This window comes from Ovis aries, chromosome 15, assembly GCF_016772045.2.
Source record: "Ovis aries strain OAR_USU_Benz2616 breed Rambouillet chromosome 15, ARS-UI_Ramb_v3.0, whole genome shotgun sequence".
In the NCBI taxonomy this organism is placed as follows: Eukaryota; Metazoa; Chordata; class Mammalia; order Artiodactyla; family Bovidae; genus Ovis; species Ovis aries.
This window is the reverse complement of record NC_056068.1, coordinates 43610303-43637748: the sequence shown is the minus strand read 5'-3', so window position 1 is coordinate 43637748 and position 27446 is coordinate 43610303. Positions and strand designations below refer to the sequence as shown.

Genomic DNA, 27446 nt, shown 5'->3' with positions numbered 1-27446 from the left:
AACATTTTCCTAGCCCTGCCCTTGTTCCACTTACCTTCTGAATTCAGCTCACCTGTGAATTTTCACTCCCCTCTTTTACATTCTCATAACTCCTGTACTTCAGTCTCATAGCACAATCCGTGATACCATTTGCTTAACACACATGTCCCCTACCAAACTATAAACTCCATTAGAGTATGTGTGTGCAGTCACTCGGTTGTATCTGACTGTGATCCCATAGACTGTAGCCCTCCAGGCTTCTCTGACCATGGAGTTTTCCAGGCAAGAATGCTGGAGTGGGTTGCCATTTCCTCCTCCAGGGAATCTTCCTAACCCAGGGATGGAACCCTCAACTCTTGTGTCTCCTGCATTAGCAGGCAGGTGGATTCTTTACCAACTGCACCACCTGGGAAGTCCCACCCTATTAGAGTATGGATTTTTTTCTGTTTTGCTTGTCTAGTGTTTTCCTAGACCCAAGAGCAGTGCCTGGCTGAACAAACGAATTAATGAGCTATCACAATTTTTTAAAAACAATAATGCATGACTGTTTATTCTACAAATTGCATGCCCAATGAATAGAAGCTCAGTTCTACTAACAACTAAGTCTATGAGTTTCTCTAAAATAATGCCCATTTTTATGTAGCTAAAACTTGTTGAGAATTTATTATATACAATGCAATTTGCTAAGTGTTTTACATATATTTCCTCATTTAATTCTCACAGCAAACATTAAAGGGTTGTGAAGTTTAAAAGAAATAATCCATGTAAACATTTAGAGCAATGTCTGGCAGTGGTACTCAACAAACCCTAGCTGCTGCTGTTGCTATTACTGTTAATGTTATTATTGTTGTGGCCCTAATTTTATAATTGAGAAAAATGAAGCTCAGAGAGGCATCTGAGGTTTTTTATGTAATTGAAAACATAATTTTATAAATCTCAATTTCTATTTGTGTTCACATGTAGAAATACAATTGCTGTTTATATATTGAACTTGTACCCAGCGATCTTACTAAAGTCACATTGAGATCTTCTGTGCATACAAATCATGTTCCCTAGGACTAGTGAGTTTTATTTTCTCCCTTTGCTTACATTTGTTTCTCTTGCCTTACTCCACGAGTTAAGACCTCCAGTATGAAGCTGAACAGAAGTAGTGATAGTAGCCATCTTACATTCCTAATCTCAGGGGGATCCTTTCACTCACCAGTATATTTGTCATAGGATTTTTATGGCTTTAGAATCCAGCTCTCTGGTACCGAAGCCACACTCATTTTTCTGGCCTGCCTGCCTCTGCCCTTCTCTCTGCTCACCCTCTTCCCTGATCTCTCCCACACTCTGTTCTTCCATCTCTTTGTTTTTCCATCACCTACCCTTAGTCTCTCTTGATTTTCTCTTCTCTTTTCTTCTCCCCCAACCCTTTTTCCTTATTACTTAACTGCTTTAGTAAAGCTTATAATTCCTATTCTTAATTTTCAGTTTTAAAAGCAGATGAGCTAAATACCCTTCGTTTCTCTACAGAAGTTTACTTTTAATATGTTTCTTCATAGTTCAATGGTCTTCAATAAAAAGACTTCAATTTGCTGTATAGTCTAAGTCTCAAGATCAGAAAGGTGAGGAGGAGGAGGGATGGGAGGAATGCGCAAACAAAATGGGATAAACTAGGTATAGAGCCCAGCTTAAGGGACTGAGGCCAGAGGCCAAGGGATATCTCAGACATACCCAGGCCTGCATCCCTTGGTGTCCCCTTGTTGTCCTGGTTATGCACTCATACAGCTCTCTGATATTCTGTATTTTCTTATCTTTGGATAGGAATATCCAACGATCATTATATTTCCTTTTATACATGATTGTCTAATTCTTTGAGCTGGATACTTTGACTGTCTCCCTTTTTGACATGCGTATTTAATGCAGTCATCTCATCTACCAATGACACAGATAACTTAGTGAAATCCTTGGGGCCAAGCCTCAAGAGCACCAAAATCCATCTGGAACCATTCCAGGTCCCAGACGGTCAGGGGCTATATGTCATAAGATATACAAGAGATTAAATTCCCAAAGACAAAACCTTCCAGATTAGGAGTAGAGATCACTTTTGTAGGATATCAATTCCCCTTCTTACACACCATGAAATGTGAGTTAATATAATGACAAAGGAGAGAGGGCATGCAGCTTGAGCCATGGAAGAATTGTGGAAACTCTGTTGTGGTTGATTTTGAGCTGGGCCTGCTGGACTTGCTCCCCCAACACCTAGCAGACAGCCTGAGGTTAGTAACTTGTCCTGATGCTGAACACTAGACTGATCTCTTTCCTGTTCATATCTATAACCAATCTCAAGAAGGCCAAGGATATCAGGAGTGGTGTGAAGCTCTGGCAACAGTAACAAGGACCTGGGGAACGTATATGGGGAAATTCTAAGAAGAGACTCAGAAAAAGTGCTCTGCGGAAGTTGGCCTCAATCCTATTCTATAGGCTATGCAAATACAGTGGCACTTCCGGAACCTATTATCTTGTATGTTACTTATTTTTTGATACTTCATTTGGCTCTCTGGAGTGAATAACTACAAAATATTAACACAGAAGGTCCTTATGTCATGTACGGGAAGAAAGAGGGGAGTTGAGATCCTCTATCCTACTCTGCTACAAGGTGAGTAGGGGCAAGGGGAGGGCCAACTTTCAGGGCCAGGAAAGCAGGCTGAGTCGCTGGGGGCTGTAAGGAAGGAAGGAAAGGTCTTCTCAGGAATGTGCTACAGCTGGAGAAGGGCTTGTGAGTATGGCCAAGTTGTCCGACACTTGGTGTCTCACACACAGGAGAAGCTTATATGTCAGTGGAGAAGGTGCTATCTGCCCTCTCTAGCACCTGGGATTGTTCAGAGGTCAAATGAGAGAAGGTGAAAGTATATGGCCAGCTGGAATGTCTGTGCAGGGCAATCACTGACACCTCCCAGATTAACTGACACCTTGAATTCATCTTCACCTATACAACCTCAGACTTCATCGGTGAGCATATGGATTTTGAGGTTTGCAAGTAAAAATAAGCTATTTTCTAGCTCAAGGAGAAAAGTTAAAGATGCAAAAACAAAAACAAACAACCTCTGGGAATCAGCTCAGGTCACCTCTGACATATGAAGGGCGCTCTCTCTTACCTCCATGACCTAGTATCTCCTTACCTGCCCCTAATTTGGTCTCCTCCCAAATCATATGTCCCCATCCCTTCGCTCTCCTTGTCTCTTAATCTCTTTATCTCTGTTTGCCACCTGCCTGACCTGTGACCTATCTAAACTGCCTGAAATTTCAACTTCTGCTCCCGGTCACCTTTGCAGTCCTTCACCTGTCCAATCCTGTTCACCTGTGCTCTGTCACCTGCTGCCTTCCTCTCCCCTTTCTCACCACTCAGATCTTTTTCTGCAGTTCAATTTTGTTTTCTTTTTTTTTTTTTTGCTGAGTTCAATTTCTTTTTCTGAAGATCTGGAGTGCCTACATTGCCATTCTAATGATTGCCATAAGATGCTGTCAAAATTCAGGGAAGATATTGTTCTTTCATTTTAACAGGAAGGGAAATTGAGACACAGAGTGAGTACCCAAATTTTCCAAGCTCATAAAGGAATCCAAGACTGGGCCTAGCCATAGAAACCTGCTGGCTGGTCTTGGTTTTGTGCCATTAGGTAGAAAGCTAGTGCTCCAGTACGACGTGATTGAGAAGTCAATAAGCAGACACCTGGTGCACATACCCTGAGTTTAATATAAATTTCAAGTTTGTACAGCAAGATAATATTGCTGGGGATAAAGCAGCACAGATAGAGTGGTGTTTCACAGGAATCAATTTGCCAGATATCTGAAACATACCTCTTTCAATAACAAAACGCAATTGACTTTAAAATATTATTTTGAAGGATAGTACTTCTAAAATGCTTTGCACACTACCCTGTCTTACTAAACAGAGTATCTGAGGCTGAATGAGACCATTTCTTAGTGACGTAAAAGAATTCTGATGAACCTCTATTGCTGGGGTATCCTGTAGTTCATCGGTGCTTTAGAGAAGTTCTAAGAATGTAGTAGGGTTTAGCTAGTCCTTTCTGTGAATGACATCACATCATGGCACTTTTCCAGGTGAAGCTTCTTGTCTTCTCTCCTCTTGTTAGCTGCCATTATAGAAGTCCCAACTCCCTGCTTCTACTCTGCTTACTGCTATAATACAGAAAAACTAAAAATTTCCAAAGAAAACCATATAACTAAGCTTGCTAGATCAAGTTGACTAAATTGGGCTTATAGTCTCATACAGAATATAATGTGTGAGGTTTGTAACAGCTATTCTTGTTGCTGCTCTGAAGCTTTGCCTGCTTACTTCTGGCTTCAGGTTTTGATTCTAGGAGTCAAACTTGTCAAAGACTGACCACCAGATACAGGTACAGTAGGAGAAGAGACCAATGACTTGTGAGTTGTCTTTTGGAAACACATTGAAGGCCTTCGCCTTGGCTGAAGGAAATAGATAAGGAGACAAGGATGCATGTAAATAGATTTGTGAACTAAATCTTTGGAATATTTGAGTGTTTCAACAGCTTCAGATTAAGTAGACAGATTAAGTAGCTTTCAGATTAAGTAGTAGATCTTGACACAACTGAATCAGATAGCTGAGTGGGGAACTAACTTTTCCTGCCAGTGGTTTCACAAGTTGATTTTTAACAGGAAAGTTGCTCTTGCTGATAGTAAGTGTCCCGCCAGCTCAATGAAAAATTCTTTTATGAAGTAAGGTTGTTGCTACAGATGTAACTATGTTGATATCTGCTAACCAATGGGAGTCGAATGGGAAAACCATGATGACTGGTGAAGAGAGAACTGAAGAGAACCCAGTGCCCTGATGATCCAAGAATATGGAAAAAAAAATGATCAGGGTCTGAGGCAGAAGGAAGAGCAAAGGAAAAGGTGGAGTCCAGTGAATCTGCAGTGAAGGCTAGAATGAGTGGAACCTTTAAAACCCAAATTTTGGAGATGTGGAAGAACTAGGCCAGAGGTATTTTTCTTGGGCTGGCTTAAGGAAATCTAAAGGTCTGGGAGCAAGAACCTACTTTCTCATGAACCAGGAGACCTAGACAAAGATCTTAGGTTTGGTCTGTGAACGAAATCAGGCCAGAAGGAAGGAGATAGGCTTCCTACAGAGTATAAAATTCAGGCAGCCAGACCTGGGGGGTGTTTGGCTCGATTCCTATGTAGGACAGTGTGCACATCTCTATACAGTTCTGCACTGCTAACCGGGTCACAGCCTAGGCCAGAAGAAAGCCTTATCAGGCCCTGGAAGCATTCTGAGCAGAAGCTGTCAGTGCCAGGCTGCAAGGAAAAGACAGCTGCTTTTGGAAAAGACATGGATGAGAACCCATGATCTGGTCTATAGCCATGTATTTGGAGACTGTTAAGGCAGGGTGCCTAGTTTTTCCTCACTTATGTCAAGCTTTAGAATATGCATTTAAGCAAATTATTTTCCATCTCTGGGCTTGAACTTCCTCCTCTACAGGTGAATGTAAATCTCACTGAGTTTTAAGAATCAAGAGCGCAGGCACCAAAATGCTTTGATAAAGGCATAAATGCTATTCGTCAGGTCCATGATCCTCCACTCCTCTGCTTCACTCTTAATAATCCAGACCACAGGAATGTCAACTACTTCTGCATCATTTGCTGACAATATATCCCAGACTCCACTGAAGCCGTAAGCAGTAACTTAGTGGCCTCAAAGTCCTCTGAAGATCTGGGGCCCCACTATGAGCAGAAGAGAGGTCCTTTTTGCAGGTGAACTGGGGTTCAGCTAGAGCTCTCTGTGATGTCTACAGCCTCGATTCCATGAGCGCTGACAAAACGAGTGTGTGTATTTTTCAGCAGTCGACTAGTTCAGAAGTATGAAACGAAGCCATCGAAATATCTTCCAGTTTCACCTGGTATTTAAAGGGGTTCTGTTGTAAAGTTGTCTTTCTTCATCACCTTTTTCCAAAGTGGCTGAACCAAGATTAGAACGCTTAGGCAACAGCAGCTGACAAACAAATGTCCAAGTTCATACAAAAACATTCTGCTGGTGGCACAGAAGGTGGTGGGGTAAACTGCTCCAGAGACTGCAGAGCTCAAGCCACTAGAAAACCCATTCTAGAACTTTCACATCTCATTTGCAGCAGCAATCTGTTTTCACCATCAGCTCATTTAGTAGCATCTCCTAGGTACGTGTGCACAGCTGCTCGGCTGTAACAAAAGTCCCCCTTGTAGTGACACGAAGCAGCGCCGGGCAGGAGTACGTCTCTGTGGAACACACAGAGCTGTGCCTGCTGCCACAGTTTCCTCTCGTCTGTGGACTCAGATAGACTTCTGACTTCCCCTGGCGCTTGCCAGCCAGTACAGACCGAGGAGTAGGCTGGGGGCTAAGTGCCGTTACCAGATAAAGACAGCCAAGACCCAGCTAGGATGGGTCCTAAGACTTCTCCCCAGCAAGGCCTCAGGCTACTTCAGAGAGTATAAAGGTAGGAAAATCCAGCAGTGAGAGGCCACATAGAGTCCTGCTTCTCCCACTGCAGTGCACAGAGAGAGGCCATTTAACCTAGTCATTGAACCCAGGGCTGAGGCAGGAACTGTGCTCTGGGCCTAACCTTGCCAACAGCTGGCTGTTTAACTTTTAGGCAGTCACTTAATCTCTCTGTGTCTCAGTTTCCACATCTTTCAAAGGGGAATAAGAAAGTGGCTTCCTCATAGTATTGCTAGGATAAACAAAGAAATAAAATAGAAAAATACATATAAAAATCTATGAAAAAAAGTAGAAAATGCTATAAATCAATGATAAGATGCTCAGAATGTTGTTGGGTAACCTTGACCTTCATATCCCCCATCCTGCCCAATCCCAGATTCAAGACAATGAATTCCCTCAAAAAGAAAGCCCCTTTCCTTATTTCAGGAGTTTTGTGTATAACCAGTACCTCACTCAGTCAAGTAGAGCCAAAGGTTCCTCTGGACCAGGTTCCCCTGGATGGCAACCTTGAGGTTCCTTTTTCTGGGAGTACAAGCCTTAAAGAAGCCTATGAAATGTCTGAAAAACGTCAGGTCACTTGGCCCCTCCACACCTCTGCATGAGTCCCCGGTAACAGCCAGAGGCAGCTCCAGATGAAAAGTTAGATATCCTAGGATCTTCATTAACCCCAATGCCACCCTGCAGTCATGCAGGAGTGAAGCGGCCCCTCCCTTCGCTGCTCCGAGCACCCTACGGGCCACCCACCCAGGCAGCACAGACTCCATGCTTGCATGTGGCTGGCCTCCTTTCCTCTCTACTGGGTGGAGGAGCAGAACTGAGACCCATCAAATAAGCAGAAGCATTTTCAGCATGGCTCCCACTACCAGCTGGGCACTGGTAATACCCACGCTCCCTACTGCCCTCTAGAGCTAGCTGTCTTCCAGTCATCTTATAACGTAGCCTACAGAGGAGACCACCACCAATTCAAAACTTGACTTTTTCCTCCCCTCAAATGTACTTTTCTTCCCATGCTCCCATCTCAGATGAATGGCAACTCAGTGGACCAAGACACACCTTGGATGTCCTTTACCCCACTTCTCACTGCCAATCAGACTCCAAGTCCAAAAATCTCCCAGGATCTCATCTCTTGAAGTCCTTGTGGCCTCTTCTTTCCCATCATTACCTGATTTCATTCATCTTCTCCTATTTCTCCTCTGTACTAGTTTGGTCTCCCTTACTATAACTAAAGTGATCTCTCTATACTTTAATCCAAGCCATGTTAGTAATCCTCCTTGCTAGTAATCCTTCACTCACACCTCGTAACCGCCAAGACTGAATCCCAAATTCAGAGCATGATTCACAAAGCTTTCTAACTGCTCTGGTTTCCATCATTCCCATTCTCTAGTTCATCACATGTTCCTACCAAGTCAAATTATCTGAAACCCCCTAAGTAGCCCAGGCTTTCTTTCACTCCTGGACCTTCCTAGTAGCCATTCCCTCTATTTATCCTGGCCTTCCCCCTCCATGTCTCCTTCACCAGCCTAATTTTTCAAACAAATCTCAGCTAAAAACCATGTTCTCTAGGAAGTCATCTCCAAGAGTTCAATGCTCTTTATATACACCCCACTGACTATCACAGCACTTTATCATACTTCATTGTTGCTGCTTGTTTAACTCTCTCTCCCACTAGACTATAAGGTACAAAGTAAGACTACTTATTCACCAATGTGTTCCTGACACCTATAAAAGTAGGAGGCACACGACAGGAGGTTAACATATTTTTTGATCACTGAGTGAATAAGTAAATGGATGGATAGACGGATGGTTGAACAGACAGGTATCTACCTCAGGTGTAAGAATGTAAACTGCTAAGAGCACACAGGTCCAATGCACAGCATCTTTTGGGCCTCTAAGCCAAACCATGTTCAAAAGGATAGGGCAGGCTAGGCACAAACTAAAGACCTTTAGTACCAGACTTCAAGGGATTTCTAAGGTAACAGTGCAAATTTGCCGTCTCTTACTTTTCAAAATTCTCTTCTTAGGCATCACTGAGGTAGACTGATCTATGGCAATGGTGCTGCCACTAGCGAAACTGGGACTGTAGAGCCCAAGGGATGCTGAAGGGCTGAGAGTGCAGGCTAGAAAGGTACAAAATAGCTGGCAGAGCTCCTGGCGCAGGGCTGAGAGGAAGTACCAGGAGGGTTGAGGGGACGAGACCAGAAAAGGGACAGGATAAGGGGAACAGGGCCAAGGGACACATGGAGGGCTGGTGGGAAGGCACAGCACTGAGGTTCCAGCTAGGAGGATGACCGGGGCAGAGATGAAAGACAGGAGTGAGAGTAGGACAACCAGGAGCTGTAAGATTCTGGGTTTATTGCCATGAACCGTCCACCAAGCAGACAGGTGGACAGACAGGAAGAGCTTTGCTAGCTTATCTTCAAAACATCCCAGTGCCCTCAGATGGTCAGCCACCTCTGCAGGTCATCTCTGTAGACCACTCACCCACAGAATTCCATTAATTCAAATTCTAAAGCCAGCCAACTCTGGATTGTGGGACTACATAAAATACTTTCCCCATTGTCATTCATTGCAGAGAGGAAAAAGCTCAGGCTGTGATTCTCATTTTACATAAACCTTAGCCCCTTTTCTCTATTAGCTGTAGGCCCCTGGATCTGAGTTTCCTTAGCTATAAAATCGGGATCCCCACCTCACAGAACTATTGGGAAGGTTAAGTGAAGTCACCCTGCGGAGCACCAAGCACGGTTCTAGGTACACAGTCAGTGTTCAACAAACTGGCTTTCCTTCCCTTTCCCCTTCCTCTCGAAATGAAGCCCAGCTGCTCCCAATTTAAGTGTGGGGGAGTGCCAATGGGGTGGAGGAGGACCTTGCTCACTCACTAGGACAAAAGGCGTGAGTCAGGGCTGTGTAACATCCAGGGATGGAACAGGGACACTCCTCCCCCAGCCCAGACATCCTCAGCCAGGTCCCTGGGGTCTTGACTGGTAGTGGGTCCCATATGATCAGGGAAAGCAGGCTCCAACTGTACCTTTCTCACCACATTCGGAGAGGAGTGCTGGATGGAGCTGTCCAATGCGGGGACACTGTGAGGGGTTTCCTCCCCAGATGCCTGAGGCAAGTTAGCAGCAGTATTCTTGTCAAGGGGGAGAGTCGGCGGCTTTGGGCCTTCAGATGCTGGGGGCTCATCCGCAGCCTGGAGGAGAAAATAAGAACTTGGGTGCGTCCTGAAATGGCAACCCACTCCAGTATTCTTGCCTGGAAAATTCCATACAAAGAGGACCCTGGGCGGGTTACAGTCCATGAGGTCACAAGAGTCGGACACAACTGAGTGACTTTCATTTCCTGCAAAGAGTAGCAGCAGTGGTAAAGGCTGAGGCCCACCTGCACTGCCCACCACCTACACACTGCAGATGGCCTGAAATCTTTTCAGGAAGATATTCTTATCTAAGCTGTTCCTAATATGACATCTTAGAATAGAAGTCAAACCAAGAATCATGAGCTAACTTTGTCATAGTTACCTAAGCAATCACAACAGTTTTGACTTACATTTATAGAGCTGTGGTCCTCTATAAACCCTAGACCCTTCTCTGCCATCATAAGAGTTATTCTATATAAGGAACTGAGCCTCAGAGGCAGACATTCAAAGCATGATCTGAAGTCAGTGCTTAGGGACTTCCCTGGTGGTCCAGTGGTTTAGAAACTGCCCTTCCATTGCAGGAGACACGGGTTCCATCCCTGGTTGGGGAACTAAGATCCTACATGCTATGCAGCACAGCCAAATAAATAAATAAATAAAAATAAAATTGAAGTTGTCAGTGCAGAAGCATAAATGTGAAGCCTTATATTTTGTAATAAAGTAAAACTCTATAGAGCTGCTTTGAAGGTATAAATGTGGTTACATATATTTCACTATGAAAAAAGTGAAAGGGGAGGAGGAAGGGTCTGGAACAGGAAGCTGTTGGAAACCAAGAAAAGCAAGAATTAAGAATGAAGATGTGGAGTACTGCAAAGATCCCAGAGGTACAAACTGCACCTCTCCAATTGGCTTTTAGCTGAGAAAAGAGAAGAGCAGCCTTAGTCATCCTCCTAGGGAGAGAACAAGGCCTCCTCTGTGGCAATTCAGAGTCAGCTGGTATGGACGCAAGTCTTGGCACTACCACTCGACGTTTTATGAGCATCCATGTGCGCTTCGGTCATGTCTGACTCTTTGTGACCCTGTGAACCACGGACTGCCAGGCTCCTCTGTCTGTGTGATTCTCCAGTCAAGAACATTGGAGTGGTTTGTCATGCCCTCCTCCAGGGTATCTTCCCAACTCAGGGATTGAACTCTTGTCTCTTTTGCCTCCTGCATTGGCAGGAGGGCTCTTTACCACTAGTGCCACCTGGGAAGCCCCCAATGTTGTATGATTTCTAGGCAAATGATCTGCTTAAGCTCTCACCTTCCCCCAGCTGGAATTCATAAGTTACAGTAAAGGAAGTGAGGTTACAAAGGTAAGAGACAGCCTCCCTTCTGCCCTGCACTGACTGGAGTCCAGCACAGCTCAGGAAGTTCCATTAACGGACATAGTCCCTAGTGTCACCCAGAAGGACAGGACTAAGCCAGGCCACTCTGGACAGGATTGAGCCTGGATCTGTGTTGGAGCTAAGTACTGTGTTCTCTGGAGCCTTCCTGAGATGGAAGGCGGAGTCCAGGGCAGTCTTGAATTGGGAGGGCTGAGTTCAAGGCCAGCTTAAGATGAAGAAACTGTTCCTGTGCCACCCTGTGAGGGGGAGGCTGTGTCCCTGACGCTCTTTAGGGAGCATCTAGGGAGGTGGTACCACTCTGACCTCACCTGCACAGTGTCCTCTTGGCTCTGGGACTGGACGGGCGCCGGCTGCCTCACAATGTAATTGATCTGCCCCACGATGGTTTGCTGTAGATGCTGAGGTGATTTGGTCTGACTCAGCTGCAGGCTGGGCTGTTGAGCCTGAAGGAGAAGCTCTAGGTCCTTCTGCATTTCCTCCAGCTCAAACTTGTGGTGCATTATGTCCATGTTCTGGGAACAGGCGGGCCCCGGGGGGCTCTCGTGCTGACTAGAGGCCAGATGCTGGGATGGAGGGAGAGGCGGGGGTGGCTGCTGTTGGGGTGGAGGGGGCGGAGGGGGCGGAAGTGGCAGCTGCTGCTGTGGCGGTGGCTGAAAGTGGCTGAGCTTCAGCTTCTGGTGGTGGCCAAACTGCACCTGGATGGAGGGTGTCTGCAGGGTGGGCGGGGCATGGGCTCCTTGCTGAACATCCTGTGGGGGAACGATGCACACGGGCTGTGAAGTCAGCTGCTGCCCCAGCCGCTGGGGTGTGCTCTCCGGCTCGGCAGGGGGCTGGGTTTCCAGCCAGGGCTGAAGCAGCTTTGGCGGGTGAGGATTGCAGGGCAGTTCCTTCTCCCTGGGCAGCAGCGTGGAGCACTGCAGGGAGCCCAGCTGATGGGGTACCATCTCGGAGGGCTGCCTAAAGCTGTGCACCGGGTGTATGCTGGGTGGGGGGACCTGGCCTTTGAGGGAGGGTGAGACTGGGGAGCAGTGGGAGCAGCACACGGAGGAGGAACAGATTGCTGGAGACTGGAACTTGTGCGAGGGATGGCTGAGAGTCTCTTGCTGAGCCACTGGGGACTGGTGGCTTTGGTAAAAAGATGACGGTCCCTGTAAGCCTCCATAAGCAGGAGTATCTGCCCGGGACAGCTGTCCACCCTCAGTAGTTATACAGCCTAAAAATTCAGAATAGAGAGTGTTTCCAAAGGTGATCTGCAGTTGTTCCCCCTACTCCTGCTACCTCCCTCTTCCAGGGCCAAAGGGTATCATTCAACAACCTTGTACCAAAGGCAGAGATTAAGAAATTCAATCCCTAACCCCCAAGACTCAGTCTAGAATGATATCAGCAATAGAAACTATACAGACCTGTGCTGGGGGCCTGGGACATTTGAGGAATCAGCTCAGCTCTTACCAGAGGCTCAGTCCTGACTCTGTTTGTATCCCACTAGGGAAACCATGGGCTCCCTCACAGAGTACCTACTGCTTTTTTAACAGAATAGCCCAAGGAAGACTCAGACCAAAACTATCAACACTGGGGGGAGAAGAGGGAGTGTACTAAAAAGTAGCAAAGGAGATTCATCCCCAGGACAAATGGGTAAGTCCTCAAATACAGTTCTGGAGAACTAGATGTTGGGCAAGCAGGGTGGAGGAGAGTGGAGAAGCTCCATCCCCAGGTCAGTGCCAAGCATCAGTGCTGATGTCTGAGGACCCTAGGCCCTCATACATGAGAAGATGATGCTATTGCTGTTTCAGTCTAATGGCTTCTTCAGGTCCTCTGAGGCTTATGTAGGGGAAAACCAAGTGTCCTGAGGGCAGGTGGTCACCTTTGGTCACTTAGTGGAGGGCCTGACTCAGAGCAGGTGCTCACCAAAGGTCTGTGGAATTGTATCAAAAGGGAAAGGGAAGCAGAAAATAAACCTAAATATCCATTTATTATTTTGTCAAGTTCAAAACACTTTCAGTGAGAGTATCAGTCCAGATAAAGGCAGCAGTTGGCCATTAGTTTAACAAACCTACCATTAGGTTGTCAACACAGGCACAACTTCAAATTGTCTACCTTCTGCCTAAATATTGAATGCCAGCAAGTTATTGCAGCAGGGAAGAAAAATGTGCAAGGTCATGAATTATCTTCTAACATCTCAACTCCAAAAGACGTGTGTGCCATTGCCTGTCTGCCTCTCTCTCTGTGTCGCTGAAGTATCTCTGTGCCCACACACATGTATGCCCTTGTACTCGGAGACATAGGTCCACCTACACTGGCATAAAGCATTCTGGAGAGCAGGACCACTGTCTTGTCTCCTCTTCTAGCAATGAAACCAGCAGAACAGGGACGTTCATGTGAAATAGGAAACTCAGATTTCAACTGGTCCTCTTACAAAAGTCCTATACTGCCACTGCTATTTAAGCTGTCAGCTCTCCCCACCCCCACCCCAACCCCACCATCATCACCTCCAGGAAAAGGTTTGCTGAATGACTCCATGACCACTGGCAGTCTCAGGGTGCACTTTCTCTTGGGCATATGCTGATCTACCCAGTGAGTTAAGCAGATGGTCTAAATGTGTTCTTAGCAATCATGCAAAGGCCCATAGAGTAGGCCCTGGGCTCACCTAGGGAAGCCAGCTGCTTGGTCCAGAAGTTAGGCTCCCAAGTGAATCTGATGCTCCAAGGGGAGCCAGGGTCTGTGTTACAATTTGTCTCCAGCAATCGCTGCATCTGAAACACAATCTGACAACAGCAATAACCAAAGGTCATTTCTTTGGGCATTTTGTGCCAGAGTGAGAACTCCCTCTCCCTCATTCACTGGACAGGCTGAAGGGCCCAGAGCCAGGGCTATTTAGCCTGTGGTCCTCCCCAGTGTGCTCCCTCATTTCCTTACACCTTAGTATCTTGACATTCCTCCCCTTCCCTCTGCCCCTACTGATCCCCTTCCTCTTACTGAGGCTTTTGGAACACCTACATTCTTATCTCTTCCAGGCCTCAGATGATTTTAATTCTTCCTCAGGATATCATCTGACAGCACCCTCTCAAGAATGCTCCCTTCATTCTACCATAATCTCAACTGGAAAGTCCATGGGGGCAGACACTCTCTGAGTTCCCCAGAGCTGTCCTTCCACCCACTTGTAAAACTCCCTTCCATCCTAGTTAATTGCCCTCTTCTTCCCTCATCCTTTTCATCTATCTCCTATTACTGCTGCTGCTGCTAAGTCGCTTCAGTCGTGTCTGACTCTGTGCGACCCCATAGACGGCAGCCCACCAGGCTCCCCTGTCCCTGGGATTCTCCAGGCAAGAACACTGGAGTGGGTTGCCATTTCCTTCTCCAACGCATGAAAGTGAAAAGTGAAAGTGAAGTTGCTCAGTCGTGTCCGACTAGTAGCGACCCCATGGACTACAGCCTACCAGGCTCCTCCATCCATGGGATTTTCTAGGCAAGAGTACTGGAGTGGGTTGCCATTGCCTTCTCCATCTCCTATTACTAAAACTCTCCTATTTATCTAGGACTTTGGCTAGTATCCAACTACCCTGCTAACATCTAATTAACTGATGTCCTAATCAATGTTTTAGCCTCTTACTTCCTTGAGCTCTTTAATGTAAACCACCTCCACTTCTCTTTTCAGTTCAGTCACCAGACCTAGACCATTTTCACCATCTAGAGCCATTCTACCTATGAGACCTTAAACTCCAACAACCTACTCCCTGATCACAATAGCTCTTGCTCTTCCTGAGCATGCTCTTCCACCTCATTGATCTCCAAGCCCTGCTCCCTCAGCCCAGCTGGCCATCCTAGTTTTCCATTGCTTTAAGTAACAATATCACTAGTGCCCTAATTCCCTTCCCATCAGTGCCTGCCCTTGCATCAAACCAGCCACCCCAAAGCTATGTTACGTGGGGTTGCCTCACTGATCATCATGCTCAGGGCCCCCCTCAGTCCCTTCCTTTCTTGTCAGTTTCCTCTTCCGTGGTCCTTGAAAGTGAAAGTGAAGTTGCTCGGTCAGGTCCGACTCTTTGCGACCCCTTGGACTGTAGCCTACCAGGTTCCACCGTCCATGGGATTTTCCAGGCAAGAATACTGGAGTGGGTTGTCATTTCCTTCTCCAGGAGATCTTCCCAACCTAGGGATTGAACCTGGGTCTCCCACATTGTAGGCAGACGCTTTACCATCTGAGCCAACAGGGAAGTCCCTCCATGGTCCTTAATGACTATTTAAAATCTTTATTTCTCTCCTGAACGTCATTTACCCAATGTCTAATCCTCTGATTATCACTGCTTACTTCATAGAGGGTGAAGGCAAATTCCCTCAAACTTGTATCCCTCCTATCTCCAGACTTAACTATATTATACTGACATCTTCCCATCCTTCAATCCCAGAGAAAAGGAGCACCTCTTGTTTAAAGTCAACCATTTCACTCTAGATCCCACTTCCTCCTGCTTTCCCAGTATGCTCCCTCTACCACACATCGCTTCTATCTTCAACTTCTCCCAAATAAACATGTGCGAATGTTTTCCTTATTTTAAAAAAGTATCCCCAACCCTGTCTCCTTCTCAAGTTACCTTATTTCTCTGCTTTTCACTAATTCCTCTACTTCCTCACCTCCCATCCTCAATCCCTCATTCTAGCTTTTGACCTTTCTACTTTGCTGGAGAGAAAAGCTGTTGGGGTGTCTTTCAAAGGTTATACCATGGGCCTCCTGATTCTGAGATTTCTCTTCACTACTCATCCTCTATCACCTATTTAGCAATGATAACACTGATCACTTAAAAATTTGAAGCTCTCTGTTAAGTTTTGTGTACCACACTCTTATTCTCTGCTGACTTCTGATGGTTGCCTCTCATCTCCTTCACTCATTTCCCTCCTCTGACTGTGCTGAGAACTAGGACATTTCCCGGGGTTCCAGATCTGTTATTTTCTTCTTTCTTCACACACTTTTCCAATACCACCCAAATCCCAAAGACTCACACATCTTTTTCTCTCTCTCTCTCTAACCCTGACTTTTCTTCTGACTTCCAGACCCATCTATCAAAACAAACAGATTTGGGACAGCTCCCTTTAGATGCTCTACAGGCCCCTTAGATTCAACATATCCAAATTCAAACCTCATCAACTCTTTCAAAAGTTCTGTTCCTTTTCCTGGGCATCACCAATCTCTTAAGCCCAACACCTCAATGTCATCCTCCACTCCTCCTTTCCTCTTAGGCCCCATTTAAACCCAACTTCCTAGGGAAGGTCCAACACACTTCTAGTATTAATGTCTGGATCCATGACCTGAGACAGAACTACAGAATTTCCTAGCTGAGTTGCCTGGAGGAAGGTAGGTCTATTCCAGCACCTGGGTCCTTTGCACGGTGAGGTTTGGTAAAAGATGGTTTCCACTTACTAACCCAAAGTCAGTGATTGAGGAGTTGGAGTTCTTCTTACCAGCTCTTTGCTGAAAAGGAAAGGGATGCTGGTTTTGCTGCAGACAGCCCAGTTAATGAAATTCTGCACATGCTCAAACTGGCGGTTGAGAACCATGATGCTCTGTAACTGCTGTTCCAGCTTCCGCTTCCTCTCATTAGTGATGCCCTGGGTACAGAGAGAGAAGACAGAGTCCCTGATCCTATTCTTGGACTGCAGACCACATGCTTGAGAAATCTAGTGGCCTGTGTGCATCAGTGTAAACACAAATGGAATCAGATGAAACTGCACCCCTGAGAGGAGGACATGGCTGCTGAGGGATGGAGGGAGGGAGAGAGAAAGGGAAGGTAGATTTTACAGTGCAAAGAGGAATAAGTGATAAATGACTGAGGAAATGAATGTTTAGATTTCTTGGGCATAGCTCGTTTCATGACTCTTTCAAGGCCATAAACCTGCAAAGGCCAGGAAGGCAGTTGCCTTACTGCCACAGCATTAATGGGAGTTTGATCTGATTTTCTAAGCCCTTAATGAGCCAACTTCCCAAAATTAGACAGGACATTTTAAGATACAGGGAGTAGCAGAGAGCTATGGAAATTGCACATCTGAATTCTAGCCCAGGCATCTCTGAGCCATGAGACATATTTGATATGTGCCTGGTTTCTGCCCCAAGGAGAGTACAGAACCTAACCATCTGTGCACATATACCTCCAACTCCTCTATGAGTCCATTGGCCTGTTTGTTCAGTTCATTCATCAGAACCATCTTGGCCATTTTGATCTGGTTTTCCACCTTCCTGTGCTGGTGCTTCACCTCAAAAATCCTGCAAACAACAGGAGGAAACAGTATGGTGAGCCTTTCCCTCCAGGCCTACAACAGCCTTCAGACAGCAAATGTAAGAGCCTACAATGTGGATGCTTTCTACTGAAATCAGGGACCAGCAGGCACCAAATGTAAAGAAATAAGAACCTTCCTCCACCATCCATCCTGCCGTTTGTACAATCCAGCCCACTTGATCTAAGTGGGCCAATGGCCCGAAGTTCAACTCATTTTTCTCTCAACAAACTACAGGTCCATCCCCAGGTCAAGTCAATAGCTCATCAGTTCACACAGCACCAGAGGCAGGACAGAGAGAGTGAACACAGGTACGACTTCATGTAATTTCTTATTTTATTAAAAGGGGGAATGCTCTACTAAACAGCGTCATGCGGTGAAAAGAGCCTAGGTAGAGACAGAAAGTAGACTAATGGTTGTCAAGGGCTGGAGATGCTGCAGGGTGAATAGGGAGTCGCTGCTAATGTGTATGGGTTTCTTTTTAGGGTGATAAAAATGATATTTTAAAAGTAGACAGTTATAATCGTTGCACAACTCTATGAATATGCTAAAAAAACCCACTGAACAGTACATTTTATAAAGGAAATTTTATGGTATAAAAATCATATTTTTATATCTATATATAAAAATTGTATAAAAATTATAAAATTGCCCTTTTAAAATGTACAATTCACCAGGGCTTCCCTGATGGCTCAGTTGGTAAAATATCTACCTGCAATGCAGGGGACTCAGGTTCGATCCTTGAATTGGGAAGATCCCCTGGAGAAGGGAATGGCAACCCACTCCAGTATTCTTGCCTGGAGAATCCCATGGACAGAGAAGCCTGGAGGACTATAGTCCATGGGATCACAAAGAGGTAGACACAACTGAGTGACTTTCACATCATAATAATGGTTGTACAACTCTATGAATATGCTAAAAAAAAAAACCCACTGAATTGTACATTTTAAAAGGGCAATTTTATGGTATATAAATTATATCTCAATAAAACCATTTTTTAAAAATTAAAAAAGAGGCTTTGAAGCCACACAGACCTAGCTTCCAAACCCAGCTCAGTCTCTGACTAGCTATGTGATCTCAGATAAGTCACCTAATCTCTCTGAATCTTACCCTCCTCATCAGTAGAATGGAGATAACCCCTGACTCAAAGAAAGAACTGATCAAAATGATACATGCATGATGCCCAATCCAATGCCTGCCATGTGATCCTCTCTCCGTACCTGCTTATTTCTCTTTCTACACAAAATATTGATGATTTCATATCATGTATAGATGTATAAGAAAAACATTTGGAAAGGAGTGATAAAGGATAGATTGCCACTGACCTGTACTCACATAATAAACAGCCCTCTCTTCTCCAGTATCTGCTCTGTGCCCTTGTTCTTAAGCACCTACCTTTGGTCAGTTCATGGTCATGTTCAGAAGGCAGGCACTTTAGCCCAGGTCCACTGTGATCATCCTCACCTAGCTTGGATCCATTCACCAAGAGATACCCCGAAACCCCCTCCCTGGCCCTGAGACCTCTAAGACCAGGACATGTGCCTTCTGGGACGTATGCCAGTATCTGCATGTCCACTCCATCCTGGTCCTGGGACCCAGGGTGAGAGGGAGCAGAGCATTTCCAGTGTAGGCAAGGGGCTCGCTGATGCTACCTGTCCTCAATTTGCTTTGCAGATGTCTGTAGACTGGATTTCTTATGGGCCACCTGCGTAGTCACACTTTCCAGAAGCATCCTCTGGTTTTGCAAAACTTCTTCAAGATGTCTGCACCTAGAGGAGGAGGCATAGGAAAAAAAATGAGGAAGACTGAGTCTTATTCTGAGCATGCCTGCTAAGCAAGAATCCCCACAATGCACTGCCTCAGTCAGGCCCAGTGCAGGGAGGCTGGGGTTACATCTAGAGAGTCAGAGACTCTTAGCCCTTCAGGGCTTCTCCAGAGAAGCCCCACACAACAGAACAGAGAAAACCTTCAGCCCAGCCTGGGGACTGAAGGCTGGCTTAAGCAGGGAGAGGATTTCCATGCACTGGGAACCCAGCACTCTCACAGGTAGAGAGTCCAGAGCCCTCCCAAGTCCCCTTGGGCAGCCACCCTGCCTGACCTGTGCTCTTTGTGTTCCACCATGAGGCAGCTATGGCAAGTAAGCACATCACAGGTCTCGCAAAACAGCTTGAGAATTTCCTGCGTGTGTAGAGGACAGTACAATGCGAAGTCTCCAGAACCACCATTCACTCCTGCCAGAGAAGATGGAGAAAGTGGGCATGTCTTGCTCAGGAAGACCTCTTAAGTTAGCTCCACTGAGCACCCTCAGCCTTCTATGGACACAGGGAAGACCCCGAGCTAGAGGGAAGGTGGTGCAAAAGTGACCCTCTCTCTGGGCCAATTAGGTTCCAGGAACACAATGAGGAAGGTGGGCTTACACTGGCCAGATCTGCACAGTCGTCCAGAAATAACCACCAAGCCCCAGGCATCTCACCATCTGCTGAGCCTGAGGAAGGTGCCTGCTACTTGCTGCACATGGATCTCCTGCAGAATAGTGAGCCCTTCAGAACTTAACCTATACCTCCTCATTGGCCAGGATTCTGCTATGGTGGGGCTGAAACAGCTGCCCAATCCAGACTGAGGCTGAAACCAGCTACCCAGATCAGATTACATGGATCATAAACTTTGGTTCCTGTCTGACAAAGGTAAAACCTTTCCCACAGTTCAAGGGCCTTGAGAAAAGACTTTGAAGAAGATTGTCACTTAAAACAGACGGTGCTGGATGGATAAATGGACAAACCCTGATCCTGGATGCTAAATAAATCAAGTAACTAAACAGAAGTAGGGTCTGATTGCTCTAAACAGAGGTGAAAGACAGGGAACTCAATTAGCTGCCACAGTAATTTAAAACTTTTCCTCCCTGCACCATCTCACTCACAGTCACCTACTCCCCACGTGCCCCCTGCCCTGGCCTGGCAACAGGGAGAGCCTGGAGGGAAGGCACACCGTGCTGTGACTCTGGAGGAAACAGCTTTTCTTTCGGAAAGGCTCTGAGACCACCCCTACTCTCACCCCCAGCAGGGAAACAAGGGCAGAGAGCTCTTTTCCAAAGATTTTGTGGTTTGGTACTACTTACGGGGTGGGGGATGGGGATGGGGGTGGGAGGTATGTGAGCTAGTGGAGGGGAGAGAGTGATACCTGGAGATCCCTTCTGGGTCCGGGAAAAGAGAGGGCCCCCAGGGGCCGGACCATGCCGGTGCTCCTCCGTGCAGGAGCTGCAAAGCCAGCGGTTGCAGTAGGTACAGAGGATGTGAGCTGCCCTCTTCTCCTTGCACTCCGAGCAGTTCTAGGAGTAGAGAGTTCTGGAATTACTGACAGTGTCTTCATCATTTGGACCTGCTTTTATGAGTGGTAAACACGCTAGGGACTGGGGACCCACAGAGCTGTTCCTCCACTATTTTGGAGTGCAGTCTATTCTGGAGAACTGCCTGGGAGGGACACGTAGGGACACGCGAAGGAAAGCATGTGACTAAGAGCAGTGGCCTCAAGGCCTATTCACACAAATCCTGTGTTGCAGCTGAGGATATGCAGATAAATAAGGCAAGGTTCTGCTCTCAAGGTACACAGCCTGGACAGTGTGGCAAATACTCAGTGGGTTATGCTGTGATGAAATGATGCACCAAGTGCTAAGGAAGCGAAGCAAGGTTTCCAGGAGTTCCAACTAGGAAAGGCTAGGAAAGGTCCTCCATAACGAGGTGACATTTGAGTTGGATACTGAAAGATAAGTAGAAGTTCACCAGGCAGACAAGGGAGGAAAATGTAAAGCACAGGCAAAAGCAAAAATTCCAACATGCTGCGGAGAAGAAGACACCATAACTATATGAGCGCACAGAAAGATGATGATAAACAGCCAGGAAACGGTACGACAGACCAGCTCTCAGAGCTGTGTTTCCACTACTGGGGCTTGCCAGGACCAAGAATCTCTGGCCTTCTCCTGGTACAAATGTTCATTCATTTGGTCAGAAATATCATGGAGGGCTGATATGAGAGATGAAAAGAAGATTTCTAAAAAATTAGCCTATCTGTGCTGAATAACACAGGCCACCAAACTGACGTGGATTCTGACAGCTTTGTCCTCACCCTGGGATCTGACAAACCCACAGCAAGACAAAGGAAAGAGGAGAAATGTAGGTCTTACTGACTAAACTATTAACTCCTTGAGGGTAGATACATGGGTCTCTGTCTTCCTAGTACTCAGAACAGGCCCTGGCATATATGGCAGACATTCAGTAAGAATGTAATACAGGAGCAAGTAAGTAAAATGGCAAATGAATAAAATGTAGTGGCAAGGATACCCTAGTGGAGAAAGAATGAGAAGGGATACTAGTCAGTAAGTGGTGTGAAATTTCAGAAAATCAGGGAAAAGGCATTAGCTGTTAAATACAAGCAAAACTGGTGAACCCATCTAACCCAGGCTGGTGAATGAGTTTCAGCTCGAGTATTGGGACGGTGGAGGGAATAAAAGCTTAGTAGTCATAATTTCCAGTAAAAGCTGTAAGAGAGAAAAAAAACACACTCATTTTGCTTCCCCAACTGAAACATTTTGATTCTCTTCTGGATAGAAGGATGGATGGGTGATTAGGTAAACTGGTGGAAGGTAACAAGTAAGATAGAGTGATGGGTGGATAGACAGACTTATGGACAGGGTCGCACAGATTTCTGAAAAGGATTAGCTGCTTCTTTGCTTGTCCTGACTTACCCTCACCATCTTGGATTGCCCAGAAGAAAAGCACTGCAGCAGAAAATGTTCAGTTACATCCCTGGTGATGTATACTCACTCACACCCAGGACAGGAGATGAGCTCTGGGAGAAGAGGGTAAAGATAGCACAGTCAGGGCAACATGGCAGATTATACATAAGACCTAGACACAAGGCTTTCTAATATACAACACCCAGGTATGTATCAACACCATCTGTGCCAAAATGAAGTATGTTTGATGCCACAGCCTGCACTTACCATCAGGGTACTCTGGACATGGCCAACCTATTAGGGGCCTGCCCTACAGACCTCTCCACATCCTCAACTTTGCCTGATCCTACAGCTCTTTCCTTCCTACAAAATAGAGGCCCAACCCTGCTCCAGTTGTGATAATCAGGTGCCTTCCTGCTGCTCCCACCCTGAGAGCCCAGTTCCCACTACTGGCTAAGTTCAAAGGGGTCAGTTTAGCCCAGGGCACAGCTCCAGCCAATTATATAACTGCGTAGGAGAATTTCTTTAGAGATTTCAAAACTAGAGCTTTCAGAAAGTTCTAGCCAGAGAAAGGCAAGGACTGCCTGCCTGCTCATCTAGGAGATACTCTTCTCTTGTAACAACCAAGACCAACTGGTCTGCTCCTGCAGCTCGAACAGCTTTTGCTGCGCCTTCTCCACACAGTCCACGCTGGGTGCACCCCATATATGTATTTTCACCCCTGAACACGAACATCTTGTCCTACCTCCCTCTCTCCAGAGAAATGCAGCCGTCTCCAACACATTCGTCAGCATGGTGGGTTCCTGAACTATATAAGCAGTATGACACTGCCACCCTGAAGACTGCAGTACTTCAGGTCCACTCCGTAAGTGCTTGGCCCACTGAGGGCAAGGAGAGAGCTCCTGAGGACCAGGTGCCTGTGCCCAGGGATGAGGACAACCTGGAAAGGGGCTGGCTCTGCCAGTGATGTAGCAATAACACCACGGTCTTCTCTGTCTCATATCACCAAAATGACACAATGGCAGTTGCTCTAGAGTTGCAGGCAGACAAACAAGTCCAAACACCAGGTTTACCACCCAGTGACCTTGGCTGGGCAAGTCACTTAATCTCATTTAACTCCTCGGTACACCAGTTTCTTCATATGCAAAATAGAAAGGGAAAACAAGAGTTGCTGTGAGGACTGAACTAAACAATACTTGAGAATTCACATAATCCTCCATGAATGCTGACTTTGAATTCAAAAGATTTCTCATATCCCATTCATGGTAAGTCAATAACCTTAATTATCAACTCTCACATGTGATGAAAGTCAGATAATCTGAGAGACTGAAAAAGTGGCCACAAATTCTTCCCCTTCTTGTGTCCATGCCCTTGCAATCCTACCCATTAAAAGTGGAGTTTTAAAAAAAAAGCGTAGTCTATTCTCTCTCCTTTGAAGCTAGGCTGCCCTCATGACCTGCTTTGGCCATCAGAATGCAGCAAAAATGACAGTGAATAAGTTCAAAGCCTAGACCTCAAGTGGCTTTATATGATTCTGCTCTCCCTCTCAGAACTCGAATACTGCCACACGAACAACAGGTTAGATAGCTGGGAGATAAGAAACCATATGCAGAGAGGCCTTAGTTGTCTCAGTTAAGCCACCTGAAGCCAAAACAAGCCAGGGAGCCCCAACTGACCCGCCAACTGAACACAGACATGGGTAAGCACAGCAGAGATTAGCAGGCCCAGCACAGCCCAGCAGAACCACCCAGAGTATCCCAGCCCAAACTCTCAGCCTGCAGATTCATAAATAAAGCTTTGTTATTGTCTTAACCGCTAAGATCTGGAGTGGCTTTCGATGCAGCAAAAGGTAACTGATATATCCTGGAAAAATTAAATCTACAAAATCATGCAAAATAATAGTTGACTACCACTCTTCTCCTCACCTACCACTCCTCCCTGCCAAAAAAAAACACAAAAAGCAAAAAACCCTCCCTTAGCCTCTGCAGAGCCATGGACTTTAATGACAGAGCTGGATCTGCAATCTCCCAGATACTCTTCTGCCCGTCAGCAGACGTGGGAAGGACGTTTGACACAGGGGGTATCATCCAGGGGCATCATGCAACTGTCCCTCCCTTCCACTTGGCTGGTCAGGGAAGACCCTCCTCATTTCCCCCCAGGTCAGAAATGCTGTTCTAGTTTTTGAAAATAATTTCCATAAGGCTTTCAACTCCCTGGTAGCAGATGCTCAAACATTAGTCATAGTAACACAGTCTCATTAGCATGATGAGAAAAAGAGAAATAACTGAATAGATGAGACAAGGCCTCATCACACATCCTGTACCTCACATGGCTCCAAAGGCCAAAATCCTTAGCTTGTGGCTCAAGGCCCTTTCCACACTGGCTTCAACTCTTTCTAGTCTCATCTCTAGCTTCACATGCCACACATCCTATGTCCTTGCCATGCCAAATACCTCTGCTATCCCCTAAATGCACCAAATCTTTGCAAAACTCTTGTGTTTGTGAAAGTGTGTGTTCCCTCTCCCTAAAATACTCTTCTTTGCTACCCCACTCCTTTTCAGATAAACTCCTTCCTATTCATCCTTCCAAATTGGTTCAAATGCTCTAGCTTTGAGAAGCAAGGTTAATTTCCCTTAGGAAGAATTAATTATTCCCTCTTCAGGGTTCCCACAGTACCCTGAACATCCTTCTACTATAACATATATCACATTGCATTTTAACTATCTGTTCATATGTCTACATACAAAAATAATCCACAATTGATACTAAAAAATATTGCATGATTTTTAGCATATTCAACAATTATGTTTCTTTCCAGTTTGAGTATTCCATGTGTATTCCTTGCACTCACAGCCAATGAAAGTAGAAAAGAGCCATCTGGAAGTTTTCTGGGTGGTGGAAAAAACCAGCCCAGGAAAATAAAGGAACAAGGTCTGATTCAGAGCAGAGGTGTGGGCCTTGGGAAAGGCTGCGAATTGGGAGATGTAGGTTCCAGGTTCAAGACTGTCACTAACTGTGCAACCTGAAATCAGTGACCCCTTTTCTCTGAATCACACTTTCTACATCCTTAAGTGAGAGAAATGGGAATAGCAGGGAAGTATGGATTACCAGGCTTCCCTGGTAGATCAGACAGTAAAGAATCTGCCTGCAATGCAGGAGACCTGGGTTCAATCCCTATATCGGGAAGATCCCTCTGGAGAAGAGAATGGCAACCCACTCCAGTATTCTTGCCTGGAGAATCTCATAGACAGAGTAGCCTGATGGGCTACAATCCACAGAAGCACAAAGAGTCAGACATGACCGAGTGTGACTAACACACACACACACACACACACACACACACGGATTTTTCAACCCTCCTCCTCTGCAACTACGCTTCAGAAATAAATTCCCCTGGGCAAGATAGGAAGAGACAGACCACCCTTGCCAGTAAGTCAGGCCTGGCTGAGGGAGGCCTGGACCGAAGAGCTCCTCCCGTCTGAAGAGAGGCTGCTGCAGCTGATAGCAGAGCTGGAGAACCGCAGTGGCAGCGGTACCCAGGTTCCAGGATAGCTGTAGGGCCCAGAGTAGACACGGAGGACATGGGCTCTCTTTGCGTCATAACTTTTGCCCAGAAATTCTTATCTTCCCTCAGGAGGTCTATAACCTCCCTAACCCCCATCAGGCTGTGTCAGCCTTGAGCTTCTTATTTTTTAAAAAAGATTCCCCATTTTTCAATGAGGATACCAAAACAAAGTTCTTTTTTTGACAACTGGAATACATGAACTCCTAGAGCTGTGCATATATATAAAATGACCAAATATCAATTTACAATATTTAACATTAAGTTTTTAATACAGTTTATAATATTTAATATTAATTTAGTTATTTAAATCACAAATTACATAAAATATTGTTTAGATATATTGCTTTATTTTTCTACTTGAATTTTTCAAGCGACAGCATTGAGCTTTTATTTCATACAGAGGACCCTCTGTTCTAAGAAATGGAGGACCAGGGCCCAAAAGCCACACAACCATCCCCAAAGGAGACAGCGTTTCTGCTTCCGGAAGGAAGAACTCACAGGTACCAGAGGCCCTCTGAAAACTGAGGCTGTTCAGTCCCTCTGTCACAAGAGTGAGCACTTCTGGGCTCTGGGAGGGTAAGGTAGATTATTCTTTTTCCACTACTCCCTATATTAGGCACTTTACAGGTTTATTTAACTGTCAATTCACCACATAGAGGTAGGCACTATCCCCATTTAAGAGTTGGATAGACTGAGGCTTCAAGAAGTTGTCACCTGCAGAAGATCCCAGAAAGTAGAGACAGAACTACAACTGGAACCCAAGTCTGTCTGCCTCTAAAACTCACCCCTGCCCATGTCGCTATACTCCTCTCTAATTCAAGTGTTTGGAGAAGGAAATGGCAATCCAATCCAGTATTCTTGCCTAGAGAATTCCATGGACAGAAAGCGACCACACTTTCACTTTTCACTGTCAACTCAAGTGTAAACAAACAAGGTAATTTTAATTTTTTAATTAACTAAATAATTTGATTATAAGTAAAATATTCCATAATAATGATCGAACTCTAAAGATGATCTGGACCCAGCTTTGAATTTGAAATCCAGGAAGAGCTGGGAGACAGCCCCAGCGATGCTTATAGTTTTAAGAAATATGATATTTGAGAAAAGACAAATGAAACAGAGTTTTTTCTGCCTAGAAAAATAAATCTGGGGGCAGTTTCATTCTGTAGATGAGTGGTTCTCAAACTCTGTTATGTATTTGAATCATATGAGACACTTTTAAACATCCTGATGTCCAGTTCACAGCCCATGTCAATCAAATCAGTTTCAGGAGGTGGGAGCCAGGCAGCAGTATTTTTTAAAATTCCTCAGGAATTTTACAGGTTGATTACAATGTACAACCAAGTTTGAGGACCAGTGCCATAGAGTGAGTACCCCTTCCCACTGTGGCTGAGCCTGATAGATTGGTCTCTGTATCTCAGCAGCTGAGAAAGGCAGGCTCACCAGTCTTAAAGAGGCTCCAACAAGTTAAGAAAGATTCTGAGTGCAGTTGTTATGTATTTCCCCTCTGGCAGAGAAGAGAAAAGGGCAGATGCCCAACAGACAGAAGGGTGTCCTGATCCCAGGTCCCTGGAGGACACAATTTGCCTCCCCTAACTCCTAGCTTCACAGAAAGACCCATGAGCAGACTTAGGGTGCAGCCTGAGATCTGGCACTACAACCATTGCTGCTGCCTAGAGAGCGCGATAAGCCCGGAACTTAGCAAGGCAGCAAGGAAGGTGGACCAAGAGTGGGTAATCTACCCTCAGATATGAAGGGCAGTGCCAAGGCAACCTGGGCATGGGGCCAGGATGGGCGAGTATGCCCAAAGAGGTCTCAGAAAACTAGCAGTGGGTCAGCCCGGCCCAACAGGCACACGCATATAAGCCTGAGCCCAGTGCTAAGCAACCCTCTGAGGG

At 45.8% G+C, this 27446-nt stretch overlaps 1 protein-coding gene across 8 annotated transcripts in view; it reads right to left on the bottom strand.

The window, feature by feature from the left end:
* The window catches only part of TRIM66 (tripartite motif containing 66), a 63241-nt gene that overhangs the window by 13367 nt on the left and 22428 nt on the right, over positions 1-27446 (bottom strand). For 6 of the 8 annotated variants that reach the window (XM_060399936.1, XM_042233085.2, XM_060399937.1 and 3 more), the window contains 9 exons: positions 21993-22096; positions 20432-20579; positions 19353-19485; positions 18907-19023; positions 17129-17243; positions 16445-16591; positions 13638-13755; positions 11302-12206; positions 9498-9662 (listed from right to left, as the gene is read on the bottom strand). In XM_060399936.1, the coding sequence (XP_060255919.1) occupies positions 9498-9662; positions 11302-12206; positions 13638-13755; positions 16445-16591; positions 17129-17243; positions 18907-19023; positions 19353-19485; positions 20432-20579; positions 21993-22001 (1857 nt within the window). In that variant the 5' untranslated portion in view covers positions 22002-22096. Of the gene's footprint in view, positions 1-9497; positions 9663-11301; positions 12207-13637; positions 13756-16407; positions 16592-17128; positions 17244-18906; positions 19024-19352; positions 19486-20431; positions 20580-21992; positions 22097-22728; positions 23119-27446 lie in introns of those variants that run through there. The other 2 variants (XM_042233084.2, XM_042233087.2) reach the window with 2 other exon arrangements.